The 17,394-nt window shown below is 52.6% G+C and overlaps 2 protein-coding genes across 5 annotated transcripts in view; both read right to left on the reverse strand.

Moving 5' to 3' along the window:
• The window catches only part of SFXN5 (sideroflexin 5), a 226,338-nt gene extending 214,327 nt beyond the window's left edge, over nucleotides 1-12,011 (reverse strand). For all 3 annotated transcript variants that reach the window (XM_044663039.1, XM_044663037.1, XM_044663038.1), the window contains exon 1: nucleotides 11,909-12,011. In XM_044663039.1, the coding sequence (XP_044518974.1) occupies nucleotides 11,909-11,998 (90 nt within the window). In that variant the 5' untranslated portion in view covers nucleotides 11,999-12,011. The remainder of the gene's footprint in view (nucleotides 1-11,908) is intronic.
• A 2,180-nt stretch (nucleotides 12,012-14,191) lies between these two features.
• On the reverse strand, nucleotides 14,192-16,959 carry LOC123234503 (basic proline-rich protein-like). 2 transcript variants are annotated; one of them, XM_044660403.1, is made up of 2 exons: nucleotides 15,393-16,951; nucleotides 14,192-15,273 (listed from the first exon to the last, which is right to left on the reverse strand). In XM_044660403.1, exons 1-2 carry the CDS (start codon nucleotides 15,706-15,708, stop codon nucleotides 14,705-14,707), a joined length of 885 nt encoding a protein of 294 aa, XP_044516338.1. In that variant the 5' UTR covers nucleotides 15,709-16,951; the 3' UTR covers nucleotides 14,192-14,704. The 2 variants fall into 2 exon arrangements, 1 of the variants encoding a protein (XP_044516338.1); XR_006505340.1 differs by having other exon boundaries at nucleotides 15,393-16,959.
• Nucleotides 16,960-17,394: the final 435 nt, after the last annotated feature.

Below are 17,394 nucleotides of genomic sequence, written 5' to 3' on the forward strand. Positions count from 1 at the left end.
GGGGGATCACTGGGAGGGGGCTGGGCGGGCTCTTGGGGGGGGGGTCACCGGATGGGGGCAGGAGCACATCTGTGTTGGTTAGTTGGGCTCCACCGTTCTGTTTCTTTGTTCTTCTATGAGGGAGACAGTCACTGGGAAATAAGAAACTGGCGGACATGCATCACATAGATACACGGGAGCAGCAGGGTGAGCCAGGCGAGGGACCGGGAGGTCCTGGGTTCAAATCTGGGTGAGCCTGGTCAAGTCCCTTAAGCCCCATTGCCTGGCCTTGGAACCAGTACCCATATGAATGCTAAGATGGAAAATAAAGGTTTAGAAAAGAGAAAAGGACCCATCCGGAGATGAGATACACTGAAGATACCCTGATTGGGACATACATGGGCAAATGTATTTCATGAGATACTTTGAAAATACATGGGGAGGGAGTAGGGCTAGGTGGCTCATTGACTAGAGAATCAGGACTAGAGAGGGGAGGTCCTGGGTTCAAATCCAGCCCTCAGATACTTCCTCACTGGGTGACCCTGGGCAAGTCCTTTACCCTCCATTCACCAGCCCTTACTGTCCTTCTGCTTTGGGCCCCGTAGTCAGCACTGAGCCTCCAGAGACCAGAGACCAGCAAAGGACTGGCCTCCAGAATCGAAGGACACGAAGCCCCAGGACGCCCCAAAGACCTGGGGCGACTTCTGAACCCCGACACCTTTCCTGGCATCCTGTCGGTCTCCCGGCTGTAGCCAGCGCCCAGATGCCCAAGGAAAGCCCCAAAGAGCATGTTTGCTGCAGGGCCAGAAGGGCAGGAGAGCCTGGGAGGAGCCTTCCTGTCCTCAGGAGCCTCAATGGCTGCTCAAACCGGGGCCAGCGCAAGGAGAAGGCAGGGCCGAGGCTCTCCCTACGGTGTCCAGAGAAGCCGGGAAACCCAAGACAGACGGTCCAGTCCATAAAGACTCATTAAGGAGCTCTTGTGTGCCAGCCACGGCTGAGCACGGGGGAACGCCCAGAAAGGTGCCAGAACGTCAGCCCCTTTTCTCCCAGGGAGCTCGCAGGCTAACACTGCCAGGGTTGGAAGGACAAAACGAGCTAAAATCTATAATGCGCACTGCACCTCGAATGCAGGCGGTGCCTAATTAAGGCTTCCCCCTCCCAATAGCTAGCATTTATACAGCACCAAACAACTATCGTCTCCCCCTCACAACAACACTGAGCTCATCTTCCTGAGTTCAAATCCTGCCTCAGACACAAGCTATGGGAGCCTAGGCAAGTCGCTTCGCTCTACTGGCCTCAGTTTCCTCATCTGCAAAATGAGCTGGAGAAGGAAATGGCAAACCACTGCAGCATTTTTTGCCAAGAAAACCCCAAAGCGGAGCATGAAGAATCGGACAGGTGGCAGCTGGGTAGCTCAGTGGATTGAGAGCTAGGCTTAGAAACAGGAAGTCCTGGGTTCAAATCTGACCTCAGACACTTCCCAGCTATGTGACCCCGGGCAAGTCACTTGACCCCCATTGCCTAGCCCTTACTGCTCTTCTATCTTGGAACCAATACACAGTATTGACTCCAAGACAGAAAGTAAAGGTTTAAAAAAAAAAGAATCAGACACAACTAAAACAACTAAACAACAACATGTGCCTGGCATTGTGCTAAGTGCTATTACAAGCGAAAGATGCACGGACAAGAAACAAAGGCTTGATCTTCTGAACAAGGCATGCCAATCGCCTAACAAATCGGGACCAGGCCCCTTCCTCGGCTTAGGGCTGGACCTCAGATACAGATGGAGCCAGACTTTTATACGTTAAAAAAATTAATCAATAAAACCAATTAATCAAAAGGAAACAATACAATATTAGGTCTTCTCATTTCTAACTGGATGAAAGATCAACGACTTTCCAAGTTGGGAGGGGAACCGTTAGCAGGTACGATTCCCTGCATTTAAGAAAAGAGGCGTCTCCCTCCTCCCGTGCTTCTGAAACAGCAGAAGGAACGTGGAAATAATAACTCATTAATCCGTATAGAACGAGTTTTCAAATAAGATCCACAGGCTGCTTGAGATGCACAATTATGAGGAAACCCTTTCCATCAGTCTTTGGCTCTGGCTGTGTTTCTGGTCTCCATAACTCAGGTCCTTGGTTAAAGGTCTAAAGGGCAGGTATAAGCGGTCCAGTTTCCCAACCACACAGGGCTAGGCTCATATAATGCAATCAGGTCTTCCCCCGATTCTCACAACTGAATCAACTTTTCTTACAGGACAGAATTTGGACCAGAATAGAAAAATCTGAGCTAGCTCTAGACCTGAGTCACGAGATAGATTCAGTGTGACTCACCCAGTTCCCAGGATGAGCCCGTTGCTGTCCTAATCCCCTCGAGTCCCTCACATTGCTAGTGACAGAGAGAGTCAGAAGATAGTCCCTGCCCTCACGGAGCCTACACTCTACCATCACTCTACTGGAACAAGCATTCCAACACTCCAGGGAGGTAAGACTGTCTGATGGTGTGTGTGGGCTTGGAGCAGTTTGATTCCTGTAGACATTTAATTCAATCATCAGGAGCAAAGTAATTAATGGGGAAAGGGATGACCTTAGAGTCAGGAAGGTCCAGATAGGCTGAAGCCCTGCCTCTGCCCCCCACCAGCCTGCATGATTTCTTAAACTTTCAGCCACTGTCTAAGACTCTGCTGTCCAGAGGAGTCGCTAACCTGTCCGGCTGAATGTCATTTCTGTACTGAGAGTGGTGGAGATCCCAGACACAAAAGGGAAAAAAAAAAAAGATAATTGTCATACTGCATGGATTCCCAAGGGGAAATCCAAGCTTCCTTTCATCAGAAAAGCCTCCAGGCGCTTTCCTAAATTTCCCTTAGCACCTAGTCCAGAGGCTGAGGTCCTCAAACTGGTCATAGACGAATTAGAGCTGGAAAGTGATTCAGAGGCCATTTGGGCCAACCCCCTCATTTTACAGATGAAGAACTAAGGCCACAGAGCCAAGTGATTTGCCCACAGGCATCTCAGAATAGTGTTTTTTAAGAATTGTGGGAAATGCTACATTTCTATTAGAGGTGAATGAAAATCAAGATGCCCCTTTTTCTCCACACAGATTCCCTGACATCTCTCTGTGGATCTCGGAGTGAGACCTCGGCTTTAAAGGCTGCCCAAAGTGAGCACACTTCCTGAGAAGTGACCCTTTCCCCAAGATGCCAAATCCCAGGCGGCGCCCAGTGAATAGCAACTCAAAAGGCATTGTCTGCACGCTGGCTAGAACCATTCATTATCCTGGTGTTCTGTGGAGGCTCCGGGCTTTTCAAACAGGCCATGGTATCATCTGCGAGGAGAGAAAGCGACACCCTTTGCTGCCTGCTCCTTTCATTTCTTTGGCTTGACAACCTTATAGCATTTATAAAATTATTAAAGGAAAAGTAAGAGTGAATAATCCTGCTTTGCCTCCATTCTTAGTGGGAAAACAACTGCCCTTCCATTACATGTATGTGTAAGCATGTATATGTGTACACACACACACACACACACACACAATCTGTACCTACTCCTTGGTTTAAAAGAATATGATTCCCAAAGGCTGAAGAACAATCCCTTGAATCCAATACTTCTTTAAAAACATAAATGAATTCTAATTTATGAGTCCGAGGGCCTTTTTCTGTAATTGTTGATGTAATTACAATTTTTTTTGATGTCTTTGGACCTTTATTTACTGATAGGATTACTATAAAGAACTTTAGAATTTGCTGCTGTGAAAGGATTTTCCCCAATGGAAGTTCCCTACCCAGGTGAAATCACAGATCTAGATTAAAGAGGAAAAAAGAGTTCCCATGTTGAACATTCTCCTAATCCGGAGCCATCCTTGGCTTCCTAGCATAAAATCCTACTTGATCATACTGGATTTTACACACACACACACACACACACACACACACACACACACACGTATGTGTACAAAACCAAAGGTTCAGAATAAGAAATGTATGTGTGTGATTATAGCTACAGTTATTTTACTTGACAATATTTTAACATTTTGTTTTGATTGCTATTAATTACATTGATCCAGAAAATCACAGGTCCAACAAAAATAAATGGGCCTAGAGACAGCGAGCTGGCTTAGTGGACTGAGAACTAGGTCTAGAGACAGGAAGTCCTGGGTTCAAATCTGATCTCAGATATTCCCTAGCAATGAGACCTTTGGCAAGGGACTTAACCCCAACTGCCTACCCCTTACTGCTCTTTTGCCTTGGAACCAATACTTAGTATTGATTCTAAGATGAGTTTAAAGAAATAAAATAAAATAAATGGGCCTATCGATCTCTTATATAGAACCCAAATGGACAAAGGGTTCTCTAAGGATAGTGAGGAACTTTGGTTCTGCCATCTTGGGAGACCCTGTAGAGAGCCCTGAACCTGACTTCACATGGATTAATTAGCACTAGAGTGTTCGAGGGGGGCTGTCCGGAGGTTTTAATGATCCCAATTTTCCCTTTTCCTGTCATAAAACCATCAGTATTCTAACACCAATATCCTCTGGGGCTGGCCATGGGGCTGCTGTGCCCAGTTGCTGAAGCACCAAAGTCTCCATTCGTACAATGAATGGCAAGAACCTAAAGGAAGGTCCCAAGCACATCAGGGGCACCTCCTGGAAGCTTCCCAAAAGGCCAAGGACCAAAGTCTCTCAAGATGGAAAGGCCAAGAGAAAGTTCCCACATCTACGTCACATTGGAAGACCATCCATCTAGATGGCGTCTGGCAGTGCCTGGTACAACGCAGATTGCTCAGCGAATCAATCAATCATAGGTGGATGGAGCATGAATCCAAAAAGCATTTATTAGATACCTACTGTGTACAGGGTAGTTTCTAGGTCCCGGAGAAACAAGGACAAAAACAGAACAGTCCCTATTCTGGGATCTTCTCTTCTACATGTCTAGAACCCAGCAGGCGTTCAGAGCAGGAAAGACAAAGTCAGCCAAAGTAAATACAAAATCATTTCAGCTGATTGGGCAGGATATAGGGGTAGGAAACCCCCCAAACTGGAGGGATTCAGAGCAGGTAGCCTCATGGTGGAGGCGATGAGTTTTGAGGGTCGTGTGCCGTGGGCTACAAAGGCCTGGACTATATCACTTGCTTTCTCTTTTCTCTGCCTAATCTGGGCATCAGAACCACACGCACCTCTAAGAAAATAAGGAAGGACGCCACCTCTGTCCATTTTTGAACACAGTTCATATGTGATAGGGATTGTTTGTCTTTGAAGGTTTGACAGCACCCACCCAGGCCCAGGCTCCAGGTGGTGGTGCAGAAAGGACTTGGAAATGGATTTATTGAGGCTACCTATTTCTAGTTTTGTCAGTTTGGGTATTCTTGAATTCTTGAGGACCACCGAAAGGACAAGGGGCAGTCATTAATGGGCATGAGCAGGCTGCAGCCCGTTACAACTGGAATTAGGAAGGAGACGCTGCAAAAAAAAAGATGTCATTGTGGAAACGCATGAGCCAAAAAGGTGGATGGGTCACATGGTAATTACCTGAATGAACGGTCCCCTTCTTTGGGAATACTCCAAGATGTCAAATGAAAGCAAGACAGGTCTGCTGCCCATTAGGCAGATTCTCTACAGAAAACTCATGGAAAGATATGGATAAGGTCTTCCTCCTCCACTTACCTACTGACCTCCCTGGCTTCCTTTAAGTCCCAACTAAAATCTCGCCCTCCATAGGAAGGCTTCCCCAACCCCTTTTAACTCTGCTGCCTTCCTCCTGTAAATTATTTCAAAGTTTTTTCTGGTTATAGTTTGTGTTGATATATTTGCTTGCTTCTTGTCTCTCCTGCTAGACTATAATAGGTTCCTTGCTTTTGTCTCCTTTTGTATCTTCAGCATTTAATAAATATTTATTGGCTGACCAACAAGAGGTCCACAGGGAGCACTGGCAGAGATGGGTCGTGATGTGCTTGCTCTTTGGGAGTGACCATCCATATCATGGATCCAATCAAGTACTTTTGTAAACATCCATCCACATTGTCTTTTATAAGCCTCAGTTTGGGTACAAAAAGCTGCCCATAGTCATCTCTGATCACTGTCTTTACCTCAGCTGTACTCGTTTGTGGTTTCCTCTGTCTTACTTTTGATTTTGGTCATCGGGCTTCTTTTGGATTAAATTTCCCGACGGCATAAAATTTCAAGAGACTTTTTTCATATACCCTCATTGTGGGGGCTGTTAGTAGGATCGTTCTTTCACTTCAATGTAATTGGCATTCTCTTATTCTGAAGATTTCTTGTGGCCTCTCATTTTGGGTTACTTTTACTTTGTTCATATTCTCAATTCTTTGACTACAAATAACCAATCAGTTTCCTATTTTATATCAACATAAGCATTCAGGGACATGAATCTGCCTCCACGTACTGCTTTGGCTGCAACCTCTCAATTCTGATATGCTGTCCTTATACTGTCATTATCTTTAATGGACTTTTGTTTTGGGATCTATAATTTGCTCCTTCGCACAAGAATTATCCAGCAAGTTATGTTTCATTCTTCACAGAGGATTACATCGCTGGGTTAGATTTTGGCATCTAGAATTACATTATGATCCTGAAACATCATTTAAAATAATTTCTACGTTTCTAAATGTATTTATGATTTAATTGTGCCTTAGATCACGATTTTTGTGATTATTCAATGTATAGTTGAGAAAAAAAAAAACCCATTTCTTGGATTTTTCCATTCAATTCTCTCTATGTGACTATTGAATTTAGTTTCTTCAACACTCTCCCCAAATCAGATTTTTTCTTTCTTGTTTGTCTTTCTGTTTGATTTATCCAGGTGGTTCTTTTCTTAGCCTGGCTTCCACAGCACACACATGCACCCCTCCATCGGCTCAAGGATAGATTTCAAAGAATCTATGAATTTGGTTTTTTAAATAGTTAAAAAATAGTTGGTAGTCTAAATAGTTAATAGTTCCTCAAACTTTATATAGCTTATTAGTTAATAAGACGTTAGGATAATAGTTACTTAATACTGAAAATCTCTCATTGTCCATGGAATCTGTGAGAACAATGTTCCAATTTAGCTCTCTTTTGTAAAAATCTGGACCTGTGAGGTCATTGATGGGACAAGTGAGTTGGATCTGCCATTTACCCCACTGGTGCTCTGGGAATTCTACTGATTTGAACTTCATTTTCATTATTTCTGGGAAATGTTCTCTTATGACTCCTTGGAAACTAGTGTTTGGATTCTTTTCTTCTTCATTGGTCTTCAGAAGTGTAATTAATTTGACATTAATTAAATCTAGAAAAACCAAAGCCATCCAGAAGAGGCCAAGCAAGATGATGAGTAGACGGGAGAAGCCTGTGCCATATGAGGCCTGTTAGGACTGCTTCCCCCAGAGAAGACTTAGAGGAGAAAGTAATGATGACAGTCAAGTACTTGAAGAGTTGAAGCCTGAAAGACTTGTTCTTTTTGTGCCTGGGGGGCAGAAGTAGGAGCTGGGAGTGGTGGTTGTTTTTTGAAAAAGATCAGTGACCGAGACCAATGGCATCATGGGATGATGTCTTGACTTGTGTGTGAATCGGACTGAAGTCAGGCAGATTTGCACAAAGTCCCCGGTCTCACTCTCTCATCCAGAGAGGCAAGACAAAGGTCTGCCCAGGATACAGTGACTGACCTTGGCATCTACGATGCCTGACCAAGTTCTCAGCACTCCACAGCACCTGCTTCAGCCACCTTTGGCGTTGGAACAAATGCTCTCATCAGCCATTCTTTTCCAGGGGAAGCCTTCACGTGCTTGAGGTGGGCATTCCCCTGAGATCCCAATGAGTCTGGTAACTCTCAATCTGGCTTAGCCCATCTGCTAAGACAGTTTTACCAAGGAGTGCCACCAGCTTCTTGGAGCCATATATGAGAGCAGGAGGAACCCAAAAGTGGACGAGCAGCCTTAAAAGGGGCTCAAGAAGCCCTCCCATAAGAGGTGCTAGTTCTTTCTGCACACCCCAAGAGCTGTGATTGGAAATTACAGAGGCAATGTGTGATTCGGTACAAAGAAAAGCTTCCTGAGAATGACTGACATCCACAAGTACAATGAGCTGTCTCAGGAGGGATGGAGGTCTCCCTCGTTGGAGGCTCTCTGGCAGTTTGTAAATCTTGACCTCTCTGCAATAGCATTTGATGCTACTGTTGATAATGACCACCCAGACAACCTCACTTCTCCAGTATTTGCTCTTTCCTGAACACTCCTCTCTTCTCTTCTTTTTTTGTCTCTTTGCCTGAACCATCATCCAAGTCCTTCCTTCTTTGAATGGATGTACCCTGAGTCTCTCCCCTTGGCCTGTCTCCCCCTCTTCTTTATTCTCTTTGCAGACCTATCAACTCTCACAGTTTCTACTGCCAGCTCTATGCAGACGGTTCTCAAATCAATGTATCTAGTCCCCCTCTCTCTTCTGAGTCACACCCACCATTACTAACTACCTTCAGATACTGCCTCCTGGCACCCATTCTCATCTCCCACAAATCCAAGTAGACCCTGAGAGTCATAACTCCTTCCAAAGCTCCTTACATGGAGCCAGGCTTCTTCAATTCTCCTAGACCCATGGTGGCGAACCTATGGCACACGTGCCAGAATGGACACTGAGAGCCCTCTCTGTAGACAGATGCGCCATCACCCCAACACAGAGTTCACTACTAGAAAGCCAGAGGGGCAGGGGCCGGGTTGCCCACCTCCCCCTCTCCCTGGGCACCATCAATCACCCTTCTAAATGGCTCGCCATCACTGTCCTAGACTGTCCATACCACTCTGTGGCCAAATCTCGCTATTTCTAGTCCCGCCACTCAGTACGACGGAACACAACATTTCTCCTATCTGTCCCCTTCGTTCCCCTCGCACAGTCACTGTCCTAGTTCAGACCTTCTCGTGTAGCCTGTGTCATAACCTCCTGACAGGTTTTTCTGGCTCCTCCCTCCAATCTTTCCCCTCAATGCCCAATTGACGTCCTAAAACTCAGTCCTAACCATGTCACGAGATGCTCCAGAGACTCACTCTCATCTCTAAAATAAAACAGGCTCTTCTGCTTGGCCCCTAAAGCCCATTCACTTTGTTGTTCAGGCATCTTCAGTCGTGTCTGACTCTTCGTGACCCCATTTGGAGTTTTCTTGGCAAAGGTACTAGACTGGCCTGTTGTTTCTTTCTCCAGCTCATTTGACAGATGAGGAAACTGAGGCAAATGGAGTTAAGACACTTGCCCAGGATCACCCAGCTAGCAGGTATCTGAGGCTGGATTTGAACTCAGGAAGAGGAGTCTTCCTAACTCCAAGCCTAGTGCCATCCCCACAGTGCCCCTCACTGCCTTCTCACACTGGTCACCCATTCCACCCATTCCAGCCAAACTGTCCCACTTGCTGTTGCTTGTGCTCTATCCTAAAGCCCTACTTCTATAACTCTGAGCAGGATCTCCCCAGGTCTGGAATGTACCCCCTCCTCCTCTCTGCTGCTTAGACATCGAAGGTTATGTTCAGACTTTCTCAGGGGCCACCTCCTCCAGGAAGCCTTTCCTGATCACTCTGGGGTCACTGCTCTCCCTCCACCCCAACATACCTGTGTATATAGATAATGGATGGAGAGCCAACCTCAGACAAGAAGCCCTGAGTTCAAGTGTCACCTCTGACACATACTGGCTGGGTGACCCTGGGAAAGTCACTTAACTCCTCAGTACCTGGGCCACTCTAGATTGCGGACATAGCACACTCACTGAAGCTATTCTCCTAACCCTGCCTGGTCCCAAGAGGAAGACTCCAGGTCGGCTGGGGGCTCTTGTTACCCCCTGAGGGTCTTTTCTAGTGCTCAGAGCTCCCAAGCCCCCACCAGTGGGGCTCTTCCTGTGATTATCAGGTTAGTCATCCAGAACCAATTTGTTTTTAGGAACTGCCATTCATTATGGCAGGGCATTGAATTCAGAGGGAAACAGAGGCCACCAGACTGTGTGGAAGGATCTCTCTGGACTGCATATTCACTTAGAAAATGGCATAGTCACATTATTTTTTCTACTGCATTTTGTTACATGTTTTCCAATTGTATTTTCTTCCTTTCTTTTTAAACCCTTCCCTTCCGTTTTAGAATCAATACCATGTATTAGTTTTGAGGTAGAAGAGCGATAAGGGCTAGGCCATGGGGATTAAGTGACTCACCCAAGGTCACACAGCTTGGCCGTGTCTCTGAGGTCAGATTCAACCCAGGACTGGCTCTCTATCTACAGAGTCACCTAGCTGCCCTCTCCCATTAGATTTCCACCTGGTTTGGGCTCTCTGGGGAGCCTGTCTGAGGAGCCTCTTACCACCCTAAGTGAGGCAGACTGGTTGTTGTTTATTGGGGGAAGGTTGGGGGTTGGACAAGGCCCCCTCTAAGGTCCCTGCAGGCCCCGCCCTGCCATCCAAACAAATGAGTAAGGCCATAGTCTGAGGCTCGATCTGGGTGACTCAGGCTCCCGAGTCTGCCTCGGCTTGGGGAGGGAAGAGAGAAGGGAGCTCGTGAGCAGGGTCCCCAGCGAAAGTGGGGCTCCCGCCCCGCCCTCCAATCTGGCTTCTTCCTCTATCCTCAGCCATCCCCGGGTTCAGCCCGGGAGAACGCTGCTGCTGAATGCTTTTTTCTTAGGGAAGTCTGTTTCCCCCTTTACTCCTGGAGGGAGTCTCAGCTGCTCACCCCTCGGGGAGCTGGCAGCAAGCTGAAGGCTTGGGAACGCCTGCAAATGTGCGGCTCCTGCACGAGTCCCAGAGTGCCCTTCGGAAAAGCCCCGGCTGCTCTTGGGGAGGAAAGCGGGACAGACGGAGCTCAGGCTCTTCTGGTTCTCATCCCCCCATGACTGGCTGTCAAAGGGCCAGCATGGAGATCTGCTCAGGTGTGCTCATCCCGCCAGGCAGGGGATGGGGGGCGGGGAGCCCTCTGAGCGAGAGGAGGTGCACCAGTTAGGCAGGGGTCAGGTGGCTGGCAGCTCCCCTCACCCACGCGCTCTGCTGGGGCTGCCCTTTGTCCCCAGCACTGAGGCCACTTTGGAGGTCCCTCCAGGTTTACAGCTCGGCAGGCTGGTGCAAGATGATGACTCAGCATTCTCCACCAGCACACACACGCACACACGCGCGCACACACACACACACACGTTCTCCTTTTTGGCTTCTTGGGGTAAATGCGACCTCTCAACGCAGCTCTTTGGCAAGCCAAAGGCCCCCATTCTCCACGGTGAGAGCCCTGAGGGGAGGGGGGAGTTGAGGGGGAACTAGACCACTCAGGGAAGGAAAAGGCAGGCAGAGGGAGCGACAGTGCTCGAACCCAGTGGACGCCCAGGGTCCCTGAAGGGTACTGGCCAGGTCAATGCTGTCCGAGATATGGAGAGCCTCAAACCAGCTAAAGCTAGCGCTAGGGACGCTGAGGCTGCAGCCCCAAGACCGCGTGTCAGCCAGCCCCTAACAGACCCGGCCGAGCCTTTGCGGGGGGAGGGGGGGAGGGAGAGGGGGTAGTTTTACATTGTAGCAAAGACGTATCCGCCCGTGGGATTTGAACTTGTCACCCTAGGGTCCAGCACTCCGCAGCCCAGGGAGAACCCCCGTGGACCACCAATCCCAATCTCCAATCATACCCCACTCCGGTCCCGCTCCAACCAATTACCGGGCGGCTCGGGAGTTTGGCTATGGGCGGAGACAACCCCCAGAGAGCGACAAAGTCAGCGGCCAATGGAAAACCGGAGAACGAGTGGCCGCCCACCGTGCCGTCCAATGGGAGAGAGGCGGCGGCCACGGTCCCCGAGGCTGCAGCTGCGGGTGCCGGTGACCGCGGGCTGCAGACCCCAGCGCTGGGGGGGAGGGGGGGCGAAACACAGGCTCGCCGCTGTCCCATCCCCGCCCGCCCTGTGCCGCCATCCTCCCTCGCCAAGTACCCCGTCCCGCTGTGGAACTCACCTGCTGGAAGCGAGGCTTGCCCAGCTGAAAAGGAGGGGTGTCCGCCGAGGCGGCTTCCGCCGTTGCTGCCGCCGCCGCAGTCTCCGCCATGGCCACTGATGCCCGCAATCCCCGGCCCTTTTAAAATGTCCCTCCTCGGCCCCCGCCGCAGCCGCCTCTCCCCATTGGCTGCAGCCAACCGCAGCGTCAGGGCAGTGCGGGGGATTATGGGCGATGTAGTCTCCCTTCCCTGCGCCCCTTCCCGTGCGCCTGGGCAGAGACCATAGAGTGAAGGAGCCAAGAGAGGCCAGAGCGTCTCCCACAGAGCTTAGGGGATGAGGCATTGCGCCAGCAGCCATCTTGGTATGGGGAACTAAACGTTATCAATAGCTTGGAAGGATGCGCCTAATGACTCTGAAAGGGCCCCACAAGGTGGCATTTTATGTGTGCAAAAGCAGAGACGCCTTTACTGTCCCCCAAACTCTAAATTTCTCTGACGACCTCCTCTAAGGTCAATTCCCTCCCACCATTGCCCTAAGGCTTCAGGGGGCCAATTTCAGACCTGGGGAGGAAGGGAGATGGGGGAGGTGGGGAGGCGGTGGCACAAAAAGCATTCATCAAGCGTCTATGCTGGCCAAAACCTCCTCAGCTACGGGTGGGTTTCTGTGTGCCCATGTGCCTTTGGCCCATCCAGGGCATGACTTATCCAGCCCTGCTTCCCTCTAAGGGAGCCCAATACATTCCCAGGAGAGAGCTGAGAATGGCAGTCAGCCTCTAGGCCCATGTCTGGAGTCTTGGTTTCAAATCCTGCCTCACACAAACACGTTGGCTATGAGAACCTGGGCCAGTCAATTCAGTTTGCCTCAGTTTCTTTGGCTATAAATGGGGGAAGAGTGCCTAAAGGGAGAATGTAGATAACGGGTTTAGGCCAGGACAGGCATTCTTAGTAGGTACTATGTGAGTGCTGGCAATGGTCAGAAGGAACTTGGGGTAAAAAATACACCCGTTGATGGAATACTACTGTGCTCAAACTAATAATGAACTGGAGGGATTCCATGTGAACTGGACCCACCTCTAGGAACTGATGCAGAGTGAAAAGAACCAGGAGAGCATTGTACAGAGACAGATACATTGTAGCACAATCAAATGTAACTGACTTCGTTACTAGCAGCAATGCAATAACCCAGGAAGGACTTATAAGATGCTCTCCACATCCTGAGAAAGAACTGTGGGAGCAGAAACTCAGAAGAAAAACATCAGACTGATCACATGGGTTGATGGGGATAGGATTGGGGATGGAGACTCTCAACGACCAGCCCGGGGCAACTATCAATAAAATGGAATGGATCTTGATCAATGACCCATGTAAAAACCAGTGGAATTGAGGAGAGATACAGGGAAGGTGGGGAGGAGTTTTGGGGGGAGGGAAAGAACACCATGGAAAAATATTTTTAAAAAATTTTTTTAAATACCCTGGCATTCTCACTAGCCTCTGAGCCCCACTCCCGGGGAACCGGCTGAACCCAGGACACTGCAGGGCTGGCTTCTTGTCACTGCCTCCCTCAACTTTGTGTCTAGGATGGTGCCTGAAACCCAAGTCCTCGGGTTCTTCCTGAAACGTTGGATGGAAGGCCTGATGCTCACTCCCGGCTCGGTTTGTGCAGGCTGGAGCGCCTGAGCTTGTTGGGGAGGGGGGGGGTTGGAGGCCCCCCCCCCCCCCCGCATACCCTGCTGCCCCTCCCAGCTTGTTCCACTGAGGGGATGGGGATCTGTGGCCATGGGCATGCCCAGGCGCCTCTCTCAGCTCTCTGATCTCTAGGCCTCAGCAGTGGAGATTGTGGCTGGCCCATCCAACTCTTGGTGACCCCGTGGGGGGGGGGGGGGATCTCCTACAGACATTCTATCTGCCACTTCCTTCTCCAGCTCCTCAGTCAGATGAGAAACTGAGGCAGACGGGGCAACATGACTTGCCCAGGGTCACACAGTCCATGTCAAACTCGGGAAGAAGAATCTGACTGGTGCCAGGCCCAGTGCTCTGGCCAGGATGGACTGGTGGGGCCTGAAACCAAGCCCAAGGCCAGCCCCAGACTGCAACTGGCCAGTCATTTATTTCCCTTGTGTGCCTCCGTCTCCTCATCTGTAAAATAGGGACCAGCCCCACTCCCCAGGATCCAAGGAGGCCGTCAGAACGATCCCGGCACAGGGCCTGGCACAGGTTCTGCCTCAGATATGGGCGCCAGCCAGTCCCGGGTGCGAGGAATCCTGTGGTCCCTCCCCCGGCCCAAGAACTGCGCGGAGCCACCCTGCCTAGAGGAATCCAATTTTTATTCTTTGTAAAGTGCTTCAAACGCAAAGAACAAGCTCGTCAGAACAGGAGGACAACAGGGAGGACAAACGGGAAGCAAAGCTGGTGGCCCCCTCACTCTGCGCCAACTTGGGGTGCATATGCCGGCTTCGCCTACGAGGGGGCATCTGAGGTCTCCATCTCCGGCCCCCCCACACACGGGGCTCCAGGCCTCCCCCCACCCCATGGATGAGGCTTCCTTTTTAAAGTGCAGCAGTGGGGCGCTAAGGCAGCGGGCCAGGGGCCAGGGGGCACCCCAAAGGGCAGCAACCCAGTGTGGCCAGGAGAGCCCCAGGGGGCACACCCAGCCCCCCATTCCGGTCTCCTGCACCCCAAAGCCCCTCCTCCCTGACCAGGGGCACCCCCTCTTCTCTCTGGGGGAGGGCAGGTGGGAAAAGCCCATCATGGAAAGGAAGGCGGGACAGGTGGCCCCCCCCAGCCTCCGCCCCGCCGGCCCCCCCACAAGGCACATGTTACGTTCTAGTGATTTTTGCTAAGGACGCGCCGCCGGGCTGCGCTTTGGGCATATGAACGGCAAAGCGGAGAACAGAGAAGCTTCGAAGGGGCAAAACCCGAACGGATCCGGGACAGGAAGCCGGGCCAGGCAGAGACAGGGACCCCGAATCCCACCCAGCACCCCTACACGCACCGGGGTGCCCGTCTGGGGAGGGGCCGGGACGAGGCCGACATCCACTGCTGGGAAGAGCCGGTGCCTGCAGGGGTGCACGCGTGTGCGTGTACATGTGTGTGGGTGCGTCTGCATATGTGTGCCTGTGTGCGGAGTGTGTGCGTGTGTGTCTGCGTGTGCGCGTGTGCCTGCGTGGGCTCACTTGGGGCGCCCGCGGGGCCCGGCGGGGATCTGCAGCAGGGTGGGCGACGTGTCCATGATGCGCACCAGCAGCTGGTCGATGTAGCTCTCCAGCTCGTGCACGTGCTCGTCGCGGCGGCTCAGCTCGCGCTCGCGCTGCGTCAGGAGGGCGATCAGCTCGTCGTGCGTCAGGTGGTAATACTTGGCCGCCTGGTCGGGGGGCTGCGAGGGGTCCTGGCGGGGCAGAGCCGAGGCTGAGGGCAGCCCTGGCCGGGCGCTCGCTGACCGAATGACCAATGGAGCCCGAGCCCCCCTCCCCGCCCTCTGCGCCCCCTCCCCGGCCGGCGGCTCACCTTCAGCTTCCCCTTGGACTCGGCCGTGTGCTCGGCCTGGGGAGCCACGGGCTGGACGCTGCCGGACGTGACCGTCTTGAGTTTCTCCAGGCCACTGGTCAGGGCCGAGCCGAGGCTGGAGCGAGGCGGCTTCTTGTCTGTGGCCGCTTCGGGAGGGGCCGCGCTGAGGGGCTTCACGGGGTGGGGGCTGTGGAGAGGCGGGGACGTCAGAGGGGGCCTCGAGGGGCCAGGCCGGGTGGCTGGACAGAGAGTCGGGCCGGAGCCGGCCTCCAACACTCTCTGGCTGAGTCACCGCACCCCCCTGGCGGCCCTTCATTGGCCTTGATTCCAAGAAGGGAAAGGTGGGGGAAGGGGAGCCCCTGACACCTCCAGGGGCCCCCCCAAGTCTGGCTCTGGCCCAGGACACACCTGTGCCCCCCTCAGCCCACCCAGGCTGGGGCTCCGGGAAGGTCCAAGGCAGGAGGTGGGGTTGAGGGGCCCAGTGGGCCTGCTAGGGACCCCCTGAAGTGTGGGGCTGACTTCCCCTAGTAACCTCTGGAGGCTGCCCAGGGCCTCCAGAAGCAACAGCACCATCTTCCTTTTGGCATTCAAGGCCTCCATGACGTCCCAGGACTCTCCACTGCACAGACTCCCTCTCCCACCTGCCCTCACTGCGTCACCTCCTCCTGGTCTCCCTCCAGTCCCAGCTGAAATCCTGCCTCCTCCAGGAAGGCCTCCCTGGGCCCTGGAAGACCAGCACCTCCCCAGCCCCCCAGAAATCAGCCACAAATCAGCAGGCAGCAATGCCTGACCCTCCATCATCCACAGGGCTGGGAAGGGAGAGTGAAAAGACCCCCCCCAAAGGCACGGGGACCCCCCCCAGATGGAGCCCAGCGAAGAACCACCCGACACCCTGAGACAAGGGGAGCCTCCAAAGGCAGGTGGAGGCCGGTGGGGGAGACCCGACCCCATCCGAGGAAGAGGCCCAGTGGGGGACGAGGAGGCTGCGGGAAGAACTGAGTTCGAGTCCCTCCTGAGCCATCCTGACCACGAGGCACCCCACCAAGGCTTTTGGGCTATTTGGGGAGAGGCTGAGGGGGGCCGAGAGGGGCCAAGAGGGGTCAGAAGCCGCAGGAGGACTGCAGGGAGGCCCAACAGCAGGGAGAAAAACACGGAGCCTCCCTGGCCAGGCAGGCCCAATGGAGGCTGGAGGCTCCCCCTCTCCGGGGTCTCTCCAGGCCAGGAGGGGAGGCTGGAGGCCCGAGCAGTGGGGGTGGGGCAGCTAGGAAGCCTGAGACCACATAGGGGGGAGGGGAGGGGGGATGGTCCTCCCGGCCCCCTTTTACAGAGGAGCAAACAGCCAGACAGGCTGCCCACCATGGAGGGCTGCCTCCAGCCCCCCCAGCCCAAGGCGAGGGCCGAGCGAGCGGCCCAGAGGCGCCACCCAGTGGCCAAAGCCCAAACGGCAGCCGTGCCAGCAGAAGGAGTTGGGGGACAGAGGGGGGGTCTTGGGGAGGGCCACAAGACCTTGGACAAGTCTCTTCTCCACTGCCCCGCCCCCACCGCTCTTCACCTGATTCTAAGGCGGACGATGAGGGTTAACAAGGAAGAAAAATAAAGCGGGACGAGGAGCCGGGCAAGCCCCCCCCACCCCACCCCCCGTCCCCTCTTCCCTGGGGTGCTTCCCGTCTGCTCCCGAGAGCCTTCCTTGGGTGCCGCCACTTGAGTGAGGCGTTTGCTGACTGACTCACGGATCACCACGGGCCCCGGGGGCTCCCCACTCCCATCCGCAACCCCAAAAGGAGGCCCAGCCGGTTCTCCTGGACACATCGGGGCGCCAAGGACCACCGGGGAGCCTGGGGAGGCCAGCAGGAGAGGGGGAAGAGCCCCCCCCTGGAAAGGCAGACCCTGCCGCCATCGCCCCTCCCCCACAGGCCCAGTTAAGATGGTGGAGGAAGGATGTGCGACCCCCCAAAAAAGACACGAATCACCCCCAAACAGCACAGCTGGAGGACCCCCCCCC

This window comes from Gracilinanus agilis, chromosome 2 (genome assembly GCF_016433145.1).
Source record: "Gracilinanus agilis isolate LMUSP501 chromosome 2, AgileGrace, whole genome shotgun sequence".
Classification (NCBI taxonomy): Eukaryota; Metazoa; Chordata; class Mammalia; order Didelphimorphia; family Didelphidae; genus Gracilinanus; species Gracilinanus agilis.